At 46.9% G+C, this 18,329-nt stretch overlaps 1 protein-coding gene across 1 annotated transcript in view; it reads right to left on the bottom strand.

Moving 5' to 3' along the window:
- The window catches only part of LOC108791662 (hepatoma-derived growth factor-related protein 2-like), a 96,423-nt gene that overhangs the window by 10,751 nt on the left and 67,343 nt on the right, over nucleotides 1-18,329 (bottom strand). Inside the window, exon 13 of the mRNA XM_018562203.1 lies at nucleotides 5,627-5,801. Coding sequence (XP_018417705.1) covers nucleotides 5,627-5,801 — 175 coding nt within the window. The remainder of the gene's footprint in view (nucleotides 1-5,626; nucleotides 5,802-18,329) is intronic.

Here is an 18,329-nt window from a genome sequence, read left to right as displayed (position 1 = left end):
CTTTTCTCCTTTCTCGTGCTGGCTACAGAGAACTGTGAAAGTAACACAGAGCTCTGCAGCCAGCAGCAGCAGGGAGAAGAGACATTTCACAGAACACTTACATCCCGCCACGCTGTCACACTTCCGTCCGGAGAGGTCAGAGCGGAGAGGGAGCCTGCGTTTGGTGGAGAGGTATTCCAGGGGAGGGGCTATGGGGGTCAATGGCCGAAGCTAGTAAAAACATTTTTAAAGGGCCGGTATCTGATCTATGCATCGGGGCATTTTCAAGAGTACAAGTACTCCTTAAAATGCCCTGTATCGGCCCTGATACTGGTACTAGCATCGGTATCGGGACATCCCTAATTACAATACAATTCAAGACAAGATGGTAAAGGAGGGCCCTGTGACGACTCACAATCTAAAAGAGAGGGAGAAGTGATACATGAGGTAGGTGTGTGGGGATGAATTGTTTGAGAACGTGATGGTTCAGTGGTTAGGTTGGTAACCATATGAAGCAAAATACACGTAACTGCAAAGTCTTAAGGCCCGGGGAAGGAAGAGCACCCGGTAAGACTCAGAACAAATAGAGAAGTTTGAGCAATAGGGTCATTTTCTCAGCAGCTATCTTGCCTAGCCAGGAAAGACAGTAGGTAGTCCACATCTTCAACATGTGTGTGAGTTCAGATATCATTGCAGGATAATTTGCACTATATAGAGTACAATAAGAGTGGGTCAGTTTAACAAGTAAATAAGAGAAATGAACAATTAGGGATGCACCAATACTGGTTTTTCAGTATCGACTACCAATATTTTTTTGGGGGGGGGACTCGACGATACCTAGTACCGAGTACTGGTGCATTTTGCCCCGATTATTAGGAAGTCGGGCAGCAGCTCATGACCCATGACCCATCGCCCGGCTTCCCGATTGCCTGTGAAGCCGAAGTTCTAGCGAACATCCTGCCCCTGTACAAAGCATTAGTAAGACCTCATCTGGAATATGCAGTTCAGTTTTGTGCACCAGTTCACAAAAAGGATGTTGTGGAACTGGAAAAAGTGCAGCGAAGGGCGACCAAACTCATAAGAGGCATGAAGGAGCTCAACTATGAGGAACGATTAGCTGACCAGAATGTGTTCTCTCTGGAGAAGAGGCGATTAAGGGGGGACATGAGCACCATGTATAAATACATACATGGTCCATATAAAGAACTTGGTGGCAAATTATTCACGTTAAGGTCACTGCAAAGGACACGGGGGCACTCTTTGCGTCTGGAGGAAAAGAGGTTTACCCTTTGCATACGGAAAGGATTCTTCACAGTTAGAGCTGTGAAAATGTGGAATAGACTCCCCCAGGAGCTTGTTCTAGCTAGCTCGGTTAATTGTTTTAAAAAACATCTGGGATGTATTCCTAAATGCACAGAATATTACTGGATATTGAGTTCTTATAGGTATATTAGGCATCAGAGATTGTTTATCCAGGGAATATCCGATTGCCTTATGGGATCAGGAAGGAATTTTTTCCCCTGTTGGAGCAAATTGAACCGTGCTTTATAGGGGTTCTTTTTTGCCTTCCTCTGGATCAACATTGGGTAATTGTGGGCATAGTGTTCTGTTTAGGCTTTTCTTCTTTTTTTTTTCTCCTTTGTATCTCTATAGGTTGGACTCGATGGACTTGTGTCTTTTTTCAACCTGACTATGTAACTATGAAGGACCAACGGCTTCAGAGGCTGCCTGGCTTACTGACCAATCAGGAAGTCGGGCAGCGAGTCATGAGGTTCTGGTATCGGAGTTAAGTATCAGAGCATTTGGGTGAGTACGAGTTCCCTCTCAAAATTGGGAACCACATAGAGCAGAAACCAAAGTATTTGATGTGGGCTAACAGACAATTATTTAGAGAGGATATCCAAACAAGGAAGTTCGACTTAAAATCCCAATGTTGTAAAGTGTAAAAAAGCTAAGGCCAGGAGACTGTTTCAAAGGCTTTTTAATTATCTAGAGAAAAAAGCATGGCTCGAATTTTCTTCGTTTTGGTTATGTGGGTAAGGAGAGTGATCCTACGAATGTTGTCGCCAGCCTGTCATGTGGAGATGAAGCCTACTTGGTCGTTATTTACTAGCTGACCAATTACTAGGTTCAATCTATTGGCTAAAACTTTAGCCAATAATTTAATATCTACATTGCGTAGAGCGATAGGCCTGAAATTAGAGGGGTTAAAGTGATCAGACTTAGGCTTATGGATCATGCAAATTGATGCAGTGAGCGAATCTCGACCAAGGGGTACACCTCTACGAAGACAATTAAAGGAGGCTGTCTAAAGAGAGACCAGCAGATCTTTGAATTCACGCAGTACGCCACCGTGAAGTTGTCTGGCCTTGTCTTTTGCTACGGGAGAGGGAGGCAATTGCATGTTGGACTTCCTGCTCCATGATAGGTTCCTCAAATCAGTCTACCTGGGATGCTAAAAGATGGGGTAAGATCTAGTCTAGCAAAAAAACTGGTCCGCCATAGTCACAGAAAAGGTGCCCTGAGATGAGTACAGAGAGGAAAGTTGTTGGTGAACAATGTCAAGGACTTTAACAGGGTTACAGGTGTGGGATACCCAGGAATTTAAGGGGTTTAAAAGGAGGGGTCCGTCAGGAACAAATTAAGGGCCTGGAGAGCCAATTCCAAATTAGTTCTATTAGAGGGGGAAGGATCCGAAGAAAAAGCTTGAGAACAAGTGTTGAAGTCATGTTCAAACGAAGTCAAACATTGGGGTCGTTCCTTTTTAAGTCTAGAGGACAGTTGGATAATTTTACCCCTGGGGACCGGGTTATGGGCTTCCCATATGGTGACTGGGGAGACGTCAGGTGTTTGGTTAACAGTTACAGTTGTGTGAAAAAGTGTTGGCCCCCTTCCTGATTTTTCATTGTTTTGCACGTTGGTCACACTTTAATGTTTCAGATCATCAAACAGATTTTTTGGCTGAAGAAAAAACAAAAAGACGACTTTGGAGTGGCCTAGTCAAAGTCCTAACCTGAATACTATTGAGATGCTGTGGCATGGCCTTAAAAAGGCGGTTCATGCTCGAAAACCTTCCAATGTGGCGGAATTACAACAATTCTGCAAAGAGGAGTAGACCAAAATTCCTGCACAGCGCTGCAACAGACTCAATGCAAGTTATCGCAAACGCTTGATTGCAGTTCTTGCTGCTAAGGGTGGCCCAACCAGTTATTAGGTTTAGGGGGCAAAAACTTTTTAACACAGGGCCATGTGGGTTTGGATTTAGTTTTCCTTCCTTCCTTTAAAAACTGCATGTTGTGTTTTACTTGTGTTATCTTTGACTAATATTTAAATTTTTTTGATGATCTGAAACATTAAAGTGTGACAAACGTGCAAAACAATAAAAAATCAGGAAGGGAGCCAACACTTTTTCACACAACTGTATATATTCAATGATGTAAGATGCGAGTGTTGACCTAGGGAGTAAGTTCAAATGTAGCATAGAGATAGCTCAGTGGTCCGACCAAGGAATAGGGGAATAGGTAGTAGACGGGATCGAAGGATATGGGGTATTAAAGAAGTATTGACAAAAATATGGTCAATCCTAGATAAGACGTTATGTGGATGAGAATAATGGGTGTAATCGATTTTATGGGGATACCCCTCTCTCCAGCAGTCTACCAGTGAATAGGATGATAACAGGTCTCCGAAATACTTGCACTCTGCAAAGTCTTTCTAAGAGTCTTTGGGCCTGTAAAGATTAGGGAACAGTACCAGATTTGAGTCACCACATACTAGAACGCTACCCGTAGAAAATTATTCACTTTTTATGAAAAGGTTATTCTACCAGATCATTAGCAACATCCTGGGCAGAAAAAACTGGGGCATCGGTGGACCAGATTTGCAAGGCAGCTGTCTGGTCACGACAAGATACCTTCGTGAGACATTACCAAGTTGAAGTGTTGTTGCAACTGGACCTCGTAACGTTAACGGTATTTCTATGAATATTCCAGAACAGCAAGGCTACTTCCCACCCTGGTTTTTTGTTTATGCATCGGGTTGTTTATGGGTGTTAGTTTTCCCTCGTTCACTGGTGGAGGTAGTATACTTTTGTCTCAACTGAGGGACGAGGAGGTGGGAGGGTATTTAACTGCTTTCTTAATTGTGTTTCCTGTAGAAGGAGGAGCCAATCATCTCTCAGGTTGCTGTCCTGGAAAATTCATAGAAATACAGTTACTTATAACATGGGTGCAAAAAATGAAAAAAGGGCCTCAGTCATGAAGGGGTTAACAGAGCATATTTTCACTTAAAGTGACACTAAACTCAGGAGTTAAACCTTATGCATTCAAGTACCTTTATTCCCTATTCCTTCTGAAGGATGCCTAGTTTTGTTTCCCATGGTCCCTGTGTGTGTTGTAAGGTAGACATGGTCCCTGTGTGTGTTGTAAGGTAGACATCGCTCCAACCTCACTCCCTTGATGAACTCAAATCTCACATTTAGTTTACCAACTTGTATTGAGATTGGGAGTAAGCTTGAGTGAGCTACTCATTATGTCCCAGCCTTTTGCTATAACCATGGATTACAACAATATCTAGCTGGTGGATTGGTGTAGACCATGTTTAGAGCATCTGTTTAATCCAGATTTCAAAGCAATGGAATTATAAAAAATGCTTAGGAACCTTTTATGACTTTTGTATCCTTTTTATTTTGATATTTATCAAATATGATGATCATGATCTATACCAGCTTAAACCAGGGCTAGCCAAATCTCAGAAGCCCAATAGCCAACGCTCCTTAGAAATTAGAGACGGCGCCTAACTTTCGAGGTTCTCACTAGTTATGATCAGTGATGCTGGCTTCTGGATAGGACAGACTGGCTCCTGAACTCCATATTGATCCGCTCACCCCAGGGTTATACAGACCCTAATGTTCACATGACCTGCTTTTAAAATTTTATGTCAGGGTTTACTACCAACCAGATGTTGCAGATTTACTTTGACACAGTACAATATTAATTAGATTAAGAAAGTCACATTTACACTTCTTGCAAAAAAAAACAAAAAAAAAACAATATTGCTTCACCCTACTTACAACACAGGTACTGTTGTCTCCACATAATCAAGTGAAGAATGCATTAGATAGGTGATGAAACATTTTGTCTCCTGTACTCCCTAATGGGTTAGAGAATGTGGAGAACACTCCCATGCATGCCAGGTATAGTAGATTTACCCATCAAGGTTCCAGGGGAATGTCAAAATGTCTAATGCTACCAAAAACAAAGAAGTCCACTATGGATAGAATTTTCCAGGTTGCCCTGAAACATGTGAGAATAGAAATGTAGGAACTGCCATTTTACTAAGGGTTTGACTAGCATCCTGATCCTGGCTTCTCATCCTATCGAGTTGTTGTACAAGAACAAGGCTGGTTTCATATCTCACTGTTTTCAGGCTTATTCAGAGACTGATACCAAAGTAAGCATCAGGAACATGGCACTACAACCTGCAGATAATTTAAGAAATTACAGCTCCCTCATTTTTCTAACAGGTTTAATTTAACTGTAAGCCAAAAAAAGAGGTCTGTACATTCACATAATTCAGTTGCTGATAATGTGTTTTAGAAGAAAGGTCAGATGATTAAGGATGCAAATTGTTTTCCATTACCAATTACCTTCATCTTGTTCTTTAATTGGGCTTTCAAAATTTGTATTCTTCTCCACACTACAAACACCTTCATCTTCTTTTGGCCATTTTTCAAGTTTAGGACCAAGAATCCGAGCTTTGATTCCAGTATACACTTCAGCAGCTTTGTTCATAACAGCCTGATTTGCCTTGTATCTTCGTATCTAAAAGGAGACAGCAAATACTGTTAAATATAATGAGGGAAGCAAATCTTACATTTGCTACCCCTATGTTAATTAAAGCTAAACTCATTAAGCACATGGTTGAAATAAACCTTTGTGAAAAGTATACCAATTGATGTATTCAGGGTGCGTAACTAGAAATCACAGGACCCCATAAACATTTTTTTTGTATGGGGCCCCCATATACTGAATACTACAAATAGAATTATCTTGTCCCTTCCCAGTTCGGAGCAACTGCAGGCCTTCATTTAGCCATTTGCCAGGTCCCTCCGCATTCCACAGAACAGAGATCTGCTATCTGGCCTGTGATCTTTTATTGCCCAGCCTCTAAGCCTTTTATAGCAGTCCCTAATTAAAGGCATGGCACCAGACCCTCATCTATTACCAGTGGACAAGTAAATATAAACAAGCAGGTCTGGTAGAGGAGGTGACCCCATATTCACCCAAAAGTCATAAACTTGACTTACAAAATCAAGCTACATTTCATAATTTGGAAGGGGGCAGCGATAGTGTAAAATAAAGGTTCATCCTACGCTTGCTTTCCAGCCCCAGCCATGCCCTAGTGGACAGCTCCGAAAGGTCTGACAAAAAGATGCTGAACTAGCTAGAGAGGGCTCTCGTTTTTAAAAACATCGAGGAACTAAGAAGTCTTAACATCGCAGAAGAGTTCCCCTTTAATATTTGGAGCCCTTCAGACTTCTCCTTTGCTTATACAACTCTGATCTCTGTCAGAACTCCTAAAACCAGGACTGTTGAGTATTCTCCTTTTATATATATCTTGTCTCTTTTTATTAATATCTTTTTTCTGTATATTTTCTGCACCGTTTCTTTTATTAAAGGACGATCTTAAAAATCGTTAAGCTTATCTCTACACTCTAAATATGAACTTAAAATATCCTTGCCTCTGTGAAGAGTGCTACTGTATAGTGAATCCTGTCATACTCCTGTCTGAGAGGACAGTGATATCATAGGCATTGTTTTAAATTGTCGCAGCATTTGCTGGGCACAGTCTGTGTTTCCGTTAAAAAACACAAGGTGGCAGCGAACGATTGTGAGTAAAGGGTTAACTGCGGAGTTAACCAACCCTGGTGACGATCGCTCTGTCTGCTGGCCTGAGATTGTGTCCCGCGAGCTGGGGAATCTCTGAGCAGGGTGAGGTTGAGAGTGGTATAGCCACGTCCTTGTGACACTCACGCTCGGTTCAGAACTGTATATAGTCACGTGTGATTGACGTACAGCGGGTTTGGGGCGGGCGTACGTACGTCACGATGTGGAGGAGCAGTGTCGGGATGAAGATGAGGGGAAGCATTATCGGGAAGAAAATGAGATGTGGGGAAGCAGTGTCAGGATGAAGACGAGAAGATGTGGAGGAGCAGTGTCAGGATGAAGACGAGATGCGGAGGAGCAGTGTCAGGATGAAGACGAGATGCGGAGGAGCAGTGTCAGGATGAGGACGAGATGCGGAGGAGCAGTGTCAGGATGAAGACGAGATAAAAGGGAGCAGTGTCAGGAGAGAAGTGGGGGAGCAGTGCCATGGGGGCTAAGAACAAGAATTGCCATGGCAGAAAGAAAACCAGAGGGTGCTTTAACAGGAGGTGAACGGTGGAGTACAGTGACCGCTGTAGGGAAGTACTAGAGGAAATGTAACAGCATAGAGCCAGTGACGGTGCAGATGGGGGAAGGAGAAGAATGACTGTAGAGGAACTGTGTTGATTGTTATGGCTGGCCATGACAAGACCCTAGTCACAGGGGAGGATGACATGAGACTGCAGTAGAAATAATTAGGGTACAGAAGAACATGGACATCGGGGCAGTGCAGGCTCACCAATGGAAGTCTAGAGAACTTTGTGACACTATGAGGGGATGAAAAGTGACATTGCAGCTGCGCAGAGGTTAATCAGTAGACTGCTGTCACGTCTGTTATTTCTGAGAGAAGGAGGACGAAAAGTCTAAGACCACGGGGTGAGGCTCAGACAGCTTACTAACAGATCTGCCTGGGTAAAAAGGATAGCCATCAGAGGCGCAGCAAGGTCACGAGGCGCCGGGGGGGGGAGTCTTTCATTAGCACTCCCCCACAAACCAAACCATAGTTCAATCGTTATACACACGATCCATGCAGTCTGAAGGATGAAGGACCACAGACTAAAAAAAAGGGGGGTCCTGTAACCTGAGATGTCGGAGGTTACTAGGGCCCCCTAAGTGGCGAAATGCTTGGGCCCCGTCACAGCTGCAACCTCCTGGACCCTGGTATTTCTGCCACTGTATAGAGGACTAGAAATCCCAGCAATACATTATATACCAATGCAGAACACCATCATCTATAGAGGACTGGTGCTGGGTCTCGTACCCTGGCCAAGGTGCCAGGGAGCTCTGGGCCAGTTCCTGGGCACACTGGTAGCACACGGCCCACACCTACTCCTCATTGATGGGCTGCTCCTAGGTATTCATGATAATTTCCCCCCCCCCCCGCCACAAATTGCCCTTTTGCCACCCTTCCCCTCTAGATCTGCCACGGACCTGACCTTGAATCCCAGCTATGGTGTACTAAGCCCATCTGATCTCCCATGCCAGCTATGGGGTACAGACCACACCTGACTTTTCATCTCCGTTATGGGGTACAGACCTCATCTGACCACCCATCCCACCTATAGAGTACAGAGCTCACCTGACTTCTCATCCCAGTTTAAGGTACAGAGCTCACTTGACTTCTCAGCCAGACTATGGGGTATAGAGAGCTCACCTGAACTCTCCCCCTGCTATCCTCCGGTCGATGCCACCGATGCTAGCCTTGGGCAGCTCTAAACTTGTCACTGTGCCCACGAGCAGATCACTTACATGCAGCCGCGAGAGCGGCTTGTGGAAAACCCAGCCATGCCGTTGCCCCCTGCAGACCGGCGCAAGTGCCCCCCCCACGCTACTCCACTGATCGTCATGACAATCCAGCCCTGATCTGAGCTGTACTGATTCCACTTACCATTGTGGATGCTCTCTACACTTCTGGAGGTTCTCTACTCACTGTGTTGGAAGTCCATCTACTTACTGTATTGAAGGTTCTTTGCTGGAGGTTCTTAGTCTATTTCTCGGCTTCTGCATGTCAGAGCCGAAAAAATCACTCCACCCAGTGGCTGGCAGGCACACAACGGTTCCTTAAAAAGGTTTGCGCAGCTGCGGTTCTAAGAAAAAAAGTGCCTCAGCCAACTCCTGACCGGGCCTAACTCTGCCCCGTACCCCATAGCGACTCTGTGGCATGCTATGGAAATAGTTATGCCACTGCATGCATTAATGATACTAATATTGCACAACATTCTGGGCTTTCCATTGCCCAGTTAGAGTCCCTTCTCTAACTCTTAGCTGTGATTTAAAGTTAGGTGTATTTACACACTATAGCCAAAAGTATTAGGACACCCCTCCAAATCATTGGATTCAGGTATTCCAATCACTTCCATGGCCACAGGTGTATAAAATCAAGCACCCAGGCATGCACACTGCCTCTACAAACATTTGTGAAAGAATCTCGCTCTCAGGAGCTCAGTGAATTCAAGTGTGGTACTGTGATAGGTTGCCACCTGTGCAATAAGTCCATCTGTGAAATTTCCTTGCTACTAAATATTCCACTGGGAACAACAGCAACGCAGCCACTGCATTGTGCCAAGTGTAAAGTTTGGCGGAGGGGGGATTATGGTGCGGGGTTGGTTTCGGCTCCTTACTTCCAGTGAAGGTAACTCTTAAGACATCAGCATACCAAGACATTTTGGACAATTTCCGGCTCCTACCTTTGTGGGAACATTTTGGGTTGGCCCCTTCCTGTTCCAACATGACTGCGCACCAGTGCACAAAGCAAGGTCCATAAAGACATTCATGAGCGAGTTTGGGGTGGAGGAACTTGACTGGCCTGCACACTCTCGTCTAGCTGAGCACGGGAGAGGATAGTGCCGGACACACTGCATGCGAAGCTCAACGTACCACTATTTGCCTCTGCTGCGCACAGCTCCTTGTGCAGTGTGTTTGCTGACTGGCCATCACCCCCATCATTGTGCCTAGGGCAGCTGCACTGTCTCCCTCCCCCATCCCGGTTGTTACGTCACTGGCTCCACTCACTGCATCTACACACAGAACCAGCGCAGTGTACACAGTGCAAACAACACGCACAGTGCACACATTGGCTGCACATGGCTACTTAGCCTGTCTACAGTCCACTGCAAAGTACTGTTACTCACTGTTCGTGAGCAGCCTGGGGAGTAGGAGGAGGGGGAGGCTGAGACACAGGGGAGGATGGTTGTCACTGCACTACATCCCGGCAGATAATTTCAGAAGCTTCCTGTACCTCTCTGCTGCACAGAGTCTCCATGCTCTGCTTAGTGCTCGTCACAGTTCCCGGCCAGTGTGTCCCAGTTCCCTGGACATCTCTAACGATGTGCTCCTCAGCTCATTTCCCTTGATAACGATCTTCATTATCGATTATTATCGACTTAGTCAATTAGTTGTTGCAGCCCTACACCACAGCACACCAACATGCATTACCGCAATGTAACAATGCAAGTCCAGCCTGATACCATAAAAATAATAGAATTTTTGTACTCACCGTAAAAAATCCTTTTCTCTGCGTTCATTGAAGGACATAGTGGATCTTCAGATCTTGTCCAACTGGTTTTATAGCGCCACCTTCAGGAGTAGGAAACAGGGACACCGGCACTCCAATGTTAGCTTAAATGCAAAGTCTTTTTATTGAAGAAAATACTGCATGTCACAAAGTTGTAACTTTGTGACATGAACCCATCGCACTCCTGACCGCTTGATTCCAAGGGAAAATATGGGTGCTGCGGTGGTCGACGGACGGCAACCGTCACGTAACAGCAGGAAACAGGGACACCGGCACCGGCACAAAGTTAGATTAAATGCAAAGTCTTTTTATTGAAGAAATAAAAACTATACTGCATGAAACTTTGTGACATGCAGTATTTTCTTCAATAAAAAGACTTTGCATTTAAGCTAACATTGCAGTGCCGGTGTCCCTGTTACTTGCTGTTAAATGATGGTTGCCGTCCGTCGACCACCGCAGCACCCATATTTTCCCTTGGAATCAAGCGGTCAGGAGTGCGATGGGTTCATGGATCTAACCTTCAGGAGTAGGACACTAGGCAGAAAAACAAAAGCTCAGCCTAGGGGCGGCAACTGATGGTGGCCAAACCCCCTAACAGGAGCAGCTAAGTTAATCCCAAAGCAGTACAAGAACAGAACTAAGCACAACATAACAAGTGGGGAAGGGTACTGTGTCCGTCAATGAACGCAGAGCAAAGGATTTTACGGTGAGTACAAAAATTCTATTTTCTCCTTCGTTCATTGGAGGACACAGTGGATCTTCAGATCTTGACCAATGGGAACGTCCCAAAGCAGTATCCACTGAGGGGTGGGAATAAACCAAACCACTTCCATCAAGCAGAGAATAACCCAAACTAGAGAATTCCCAAAAGATGCACAGCAAGAGGCCACTACATAAGGAATGTTAGGCCCTGAAAATACCAAGCATCCCCGTGGGAACTGCGGAAAAATAGCTGAACACATGCAGCCAGAGACACAGGCTGGACAAAAAGACAGAGGAAACAAACCACAGTCCTCATATACAACCGGTAAAAAAAAAAAAAAAAAAAAAAAAAACTGTATTGTTTTCCACCCCCCGATAACAATGTGAAAATCTCCACATCAAAAGCAAACAGCCACAAAAAATGCAGGGAAAAAAATGCAGGGAAAAAAAATGCATGTCCCTAATTTCAACAAAAAAGAAAAAAAACAGGAAACCAGCTTGCACTGGAATGAGAACACCAAAATGGAAAACACCTGCCCTGTATGGCACAAAGGAATAAAGGCTAAATCAGGGTTGTCCAAAGGAAGACAGAATTGTTCCAGGGAGAAAGACCTTGGGGAATGCCACTAGTCACATTTAAGTGATCAATACACCTGTAAATGCATACCAACATGAAAAGACTCCCTACCATCAGCATCAATGAAATTACAGAATCTGAAGCACCTCCGCAGACCCAGACTTCAGATCCTGATGGGAAAAAAGGAATCCTTCCTGGAGACAAAAGATCCAGGCAAGCAAAAAAGCCCACAAAGCGTCCGCCAGGACTCTGGAAAAATCAGAGTACAACATCTACCAAAAAACAATTCCAAAATGGCCCACTCCACCGGGAACCAGCGGAGTATCTGAGAGAACAGTAACAGTGAAGGTAGTTCAGAGAGCAGGCTAAACTGATCCCAGTGAACCATAAGAGCATCCACGGCTAACAGTGATAACTTGTCCCACTGTGCCAGGATGTTCCTCTGCAGGGTCCTGGTATGGTGTTGCGCAAAAGGCACCGTCTCGAAGGAGGCCACCATGAGACCCAGGACCCAAATGCAAACCCGAATGGGCGACCACTGGCGAGTCCTCAGTAGCCGGACCTTGGAACGGAGCTTCAGGAGCTTGTCCCAGGGAAGAAAGACTCGGGCCGCGACAGTGTCCAGAACCAAACCCAGATACTCCAGGCGTGGTGAAGGCACCAGGCAAGACTTTCGCAGATTCAGAAGCCACCCGAACTCCTCCAAGGACCGCACCGTGATCCCCAGAGCCATCACCATGGTAGAATGCGACTCTGCCCGTAGGAGCAGATCGTCCAGGTTCCCCACGATCGAAACCCCCCGACAACCCAACAGCGCCAGAATCGGGGCTAGCACCTCGGTGAACACACGCGGGGCCGACGCCAGCCCGAAGGGCAGCGCCACAAACTGAAAGTGGTCCTCCCTCACCGCGAAACGAAGATATCGCTGATGAGACTCGCAAATGGGTACATGAAGGTATGCAGCCCGGATAGCGATGGAGGCCAGCAGATCCCCTTGACGGAGCCACGCCACCACGGACCGGATGGACTCCACCTGGAACCGACGGACCCGCACGAAGGTGTTCAAGTGTTTGAGGTCCAGGAAGGGCCGCACCCCCTTCTTTCTTGGGCACAGTAAACAGGTTCGATAAAACCCTTGGAACCTTTCCGTGGAGGGAACAGGCACAATCACCCCTGGGACCAAAGGTCCGCCACCACGCGATGGAGATCCGCCAACCGCGAAGGGGATAGCCGCGTGTTGGACGGGAAGAAACGGTTGCCCGGACGGGACAGAAACTCGATCTTGTAGCCCGAAGAAACCAGCTCCCGGACCCAAGAGTCAGAGACGTGGGCCAGCCAAAAATCCGTAAAGAGCCGAAGGCGGCCCCCCACCCCGGGACCCGACCTCCATGCGAACCAGGGCTTGCTGGTGGGCTTGGCAGACTTGGGCTGCCACAGACGCTTGGAGGATTGGGAAGAGGAGGGTGTGTTAAACTTACCGCCCTTGTCGGAGGCGAAAAAAAACCCGCTTGTGAGCGGAGAAAGTAGGCCCAGGCTTCCGGCGCTGTTCCTTCTTGCGCGCCTGGGGAAGGAAGGTACTCTTACCCCCCGTCAGATCCTTAATGATCTCATCCAAGGTGGAACCAAACAGACGGTCCCCAGTAAAGGGCAAATCTTGAAGAGCCTTCTTGGAAGTCTGGTCCGCCGACCAGCACTTAAGCCAGAGCAAACGGCGAAGCGTCACCGCTGACACCGACACCCTGGACACCAAGGGTGCCGCATCCAAGGCCGAATTACAGACATAACGAAGGCCCTGAACCAACTGGTCCGCCATTCCACAAAGGCGGGGGAGACGTTCTCCTCCGCAAGACCCTGATGGAACATTGTAGCCCACTCAGTTAGAGTCTGAAAGACCAAGGCCGAAGCCAAGACCGGACGCATGAGAGCGCCCGAGACAGACCACTTAGACACAAAGTCCTCCTCGAAGGTGTAGCAAACCGAGAACCGCTTTGGAACCGCAAAAGGACTTGGACGGCCGTTTCCACTCCTTATAAATGAATTCAGCAAAAAAGGAGGAGATGTAAGGAAACACCTTGGCGGAACGCCTACTCTTATGCGTCCCGAACTGCACGTGCGGCAGCACGGAAGTGCTGGCAACGTCCTCAATTTTAAGGGTCTCCCTGACAGCGCGGACCAGCTCGTCTTCAGCCTACAGGGAGCGCCATGACAGGGAGGCCAAGACCCCCAGTCAGAAGCCCCCCCTGGGACGAGCCCAGAGGCGTCAATAGGGGACCACATGTCGCAGCCGACCCACCGTGGCAGAGTCTGCATGCGCTCGTTGGTCACCCAGGGGAGACTACAAGGATCTACAATCATCCAGCCTGTCGCCCTGGGGACACTTGCTAGAAGAAGAACGAATCCAATCGGAAGAAAGGGAAAACATTTCCAGAGAAATTTTTTTAGCTCCTTACTCCTGACGCTAGGCAAAAAACTGGAGACTTGTCAGCAGGTGGGGGGTTTGGCCACCGGCAGGGGCCGCCCCTAGGCTGTAATTGGTCTTTAGTTTTGTGCCTAGCGTCCTTCTCCTGCAGGTGGCGATATTACCCTACCATTCAGGATCTACGATCTGTTGCCTGTGTCCTTCAATGAACGGGAGAGAAAAATCAATGTGGGGAACAAATGCCCAGTAAGGGGCTATCTCGGAAACTAGGTCCTAGAACTACTGAAAGACATTTCCTCGGACTCGAATGCAAAGAACAAAATATTTTTCTCGCCATGCGCACCCCAGAATAAGAAAAACAGGCAAGGCTGAAAAGAGCAGGCCTGCCCAAAAGCGAAATCCTGTTATTTGCTTGCCGAGGCCACTAGTTCCTCGGGGTGATAGATTGCCAAAACATTGGCAGACTGATTCCCTAATGGACGATCTCCAGTAGATCTCCAGTGTTGCAGGAACATCCAAAGTGGCCAAAGCACTGGGGGAACAATAGGAAGTGGAGAATCCATCCAAAGTCCAAGCAACCGCACCAGGACTTTAGCCCAGGCGCACAGGCTAACAAACTGCCAAATACCAGAGGAAGCCTTTTAAAATCTACAACAGAAATCCCGAGCCATAAAGCCAGGTCTAGACTAAACCTGAAGCCAGATGAAAAGGGTCAGGCCAGGATACATATCAACCTATACCATAGCCACAGAAAAAAACTGTTCAGCTTGTGATAGCAGTCGTTTGTGTGGCAAATTGTTTCTGTGAGAATCTATATCAAGCTGCAGCGTGCTTTTCTTGCCTGCACTGACGAAAGGGATGGGGCTGTGTGACCACAAGACAAGGAATATAAGCGGTGGCTGCTCTGTGAGTTTTGATAAGGACAGATACCACATTAGATCTTAGCCAAAGGACCAAGAGCGAAGAAACCACGCTGTTATAAGGTTCTCCCTAAAGACACATGCTGTCACACATGTGGCAGAAGATGACAACAGGCAGAGTCTTACCAACTCAAAAAGGAGGACCAAAGGTCTGGGTGAAGGTCTTAAAATGAGGCAGAAAATGGGCCCAGCGAAGCCCAAACTGGGGGTAGCACAAGTCAGAACTGCATGGAGGCCCACTGTTACTCGTGTAAAGTAACATATATGAACAGGACAACACCACCACTACCCACTAACACAGGGAAGTGCACGTAAGCAAAACCAACCACCTAGGGGACAGGAAAGACCCCAGCTGCAGATACGGAGGCCAGTACAACAAAAACCAGCGCCAGTGGTAGTACCTCAGTCTGCTGATCCTGTTAAAAAGGGGACTTACAAAACACAGAAAGCATAGAGGGCACACCCATGAACAGCCAAAATACCTGTAACAGAGCATATGGGCAGAGCCACAACTTCGAAGAAAAAGTAGGCCTGCAACAGATGCACTGTGCCCTGGAGACATGACTGCTGAATTCCTCCACCCCCAGTAGCATGCATAAATACACCCACAAAACTGCTCGCATATCTAGCACATCCCTGGAGTAGTAGACGATCCTGTCAAAAACCCTACTTCTGGATGCTGGCTCTATGTGTCCCTGATGGCTGAACAGCGGAGGGACACAGTCTGTGGGTAAAGCAATGTAATGGATCCCCGCAAGGTGCGCGTTCTTGCACTATTCTGGACCGCGCCATGCCGCGCATAAGCGGTAGATTACCAGCACGGAAACGCGCCATACCGGCGCATAGGAAGTGACATCACTTCCCCTATATAACCGCAAGGACGGCACCACCATGTTGCTGGATTATCTTCAGCTATTCCTTGTTCCTGTGATTCGTGAAAACTTGCCTGATTCTTGTGACCTGGACTTCCTTGACTAACCTTGATTTCTGCCTGCCTTGACCTCGGAACTGTTATTTGACCATTCTTTTGCCTAATCCTTTTTGTACCTGGATTGCCCAGTTGGATTTGACCTCGGCTCGTCTCATCGGATTACGGCTTGCACAGTGCTCACCACCACTGGCACTCCTGCCACTTGTTGTCCCTCTAGTCTCTGTTCCCAGCATCAGCAGAGTCTCCCACATCAAGAAAAGATGGTAAGGAGGGCCCTGCCCGTGAGGGCTTACAATCTAAAAGGGAGGGGCAAGTGATACATGAGGAGGTAACTGTGCGGGGATGATTGTTTGAGAAAGTGATAGTTCAGTGGTTAGGTTGAGGTGGATAGGCTTCCCTGAAGAGATAAGTCTTAAGGGCTCGCCTAAGGGCAGTCAGTGTGGGAGATAGACTGTCAGGTTGGGGTAGAGCGTTCCAGGGGATGGGAGAGACTCTAGTGAAGTCCTGGAGGCAAGCATGGGAGGAGTTGATGAGGGAGCTGGAAAGCAGGTCTTGTGAAGAGTGGAGGGGACAGTTAGGGTGATACTTTGAGACCAGGGTTGAGATATAGCCGGGGCAGGGTTGTGGATGGCTTTGTAAGTGGTTGTTAATATTTTGAATTTTATCCTTTGGGCTATTGGAAACCAGTGTAGGGATTGACAGAGTGGGGTTGCAGACACTAAATGGTTGGCTAGGTGAATGAGTCTAGCAGCTGCATTCATGATAGACTGCGGGGGTAGCCTGTGTAGAGGTAGGCCAATGAGGAGGGAGTTGCAATAGTCAAGACGAGAGATAACAAGGGAGTGGATGAGCAATTTTGTGGTATCTTTGGTGAGGAAGGAGCGTATTTTGGAGATGTTACGAAGGTGGAGGCGGCATGATTTGGATAGTGATTGGATGTGGGGGAGAAAGGTGAGGTCCGAGTCAAGGATGACACCTAGGACCTTGGCATGGGGGGAGGGCTGGATAGTTGTGTTAACAATCTCAAGGGAAAAGTTGGGGGAAGGTGCACGGGCGGGAGGAAATATCATGAGCTCAGTTTTTGAAAGGTTGAGTTTTAAGAAGTGTTGCGACATCCAGACTGATATGTAAGTTAGTAGATTAGTGACACGCAAGGACACTGTGGGGGTGAGTTTCCGAGTAGAAAGGTAGATTTCAGTGTCATCGGCATAGAGATGGTATTGAAAGCCATGTGAGGTTATTAACTGACCAAGAGAGGAGGTGTAGATAGAGAAGAGACGGGGTCCAAGGACACAGCCTTGAGGGACCCCTACAGAAAGAGGAGGGGAGGAGTTAGATTTGTAGGCGACACTAAAGGAGCGCTTAGATAGGTAAGAGGAGAACCATGAGAGAGTCTTGTAGGCCAAGCAAGTGGAGTTTTTTGAGGAGCAGGTGGTCCACAGTGTCAAAAGCAGCAGAAAGGTCTAATAGCAAGAGTAAGGAATAGTGCCCATTGTTTTTAGCTGTTAGTAAGTCATTAGTGAGTAGACATGTGCGATTCGTTTCGTTCCGAAATCGAAATTCGGACGAAAATTCGGAGATTCGGATGTATCCGAAATCCGAATTACAGAAATAATGAATGCAAACAAATCCGAATTTCCAATTTCCCAAAATTCGTTAGCGGTAGTCTGGAAGAAAATGTTGTTTATTGGACGAAATTTCGTTGCAGCAAAGTGACATTAGAATTTTTTTTTTACAGTCTGCAGAAGATGAAAGAAAAAAAAATTCCTACCAGATCCTTTAGGTCTGGTAGGAATGTTAGGAGGGACCCTCCCCCCATGTTAAAACAAAAAAAAAAAAGTGTGTGGGGTTCCCCCTAAAATCCCTACCAGGCCCTTTAGGTCTGGTAGGAATTTTAAGGGGGAAACCCAGCCCCCCCAAAAATGGGAAAAACGTGGGTTCCCCCCAACATTCCTACCAGACCCTTGATCTGAGCACTGGCCCGGTAGGGCAGGAAAGGGGGGGGGGCGATCTCTCCGCCCATCTGTTTACAATAGAGCAGGAATATAATTTTGCAGCGAGTTTTCGTCGGGTTGAGACGGTTGTCGTGCGGCGGGACTTTTTTTATGTCGGCGGGTCAGCGGGGGTCGTCCATCGTGATTGACGCTGGATTACATCGATGGAGCCATTTTTTTTTTATTAAAGGAATAGTAAAATTTTTTATCACAAGTCTGGACTTAATAACTATTTGATTTAACCCTTTAGTTAATGAGTAAGGGTACAAGTACCCCTTACTCATTAACAAGGCATCTGGGTGCCCCCTTACCCGCAGACCCCCACAACCACCGGCTCGAACACCACCCCCCCCCCTCCCTGCCAGTG

This window comes from Nanorana parkeri, unplaced genomic scaffold (genome assembly GCF_000935625.1).
Source record: "Nanorana parkeri isolate BGI_ZX_2015 unplaced genomic scaffold, ASM93562v1 scaffold565, whole genome shotgun sequence".
Taxonomy (NCBI): domain Eukaryota; kingdom Metazoa; phylum Chordata; class Amphibia; order Anura; family Dicroglossidae; genus Nanorana; species Nanorana parkeri.
The sequence above is the reverse complement of the archived record's forward strand: the minus strand, read 5'-3'. Positions and strand labels throughout refer to the sequence as shown.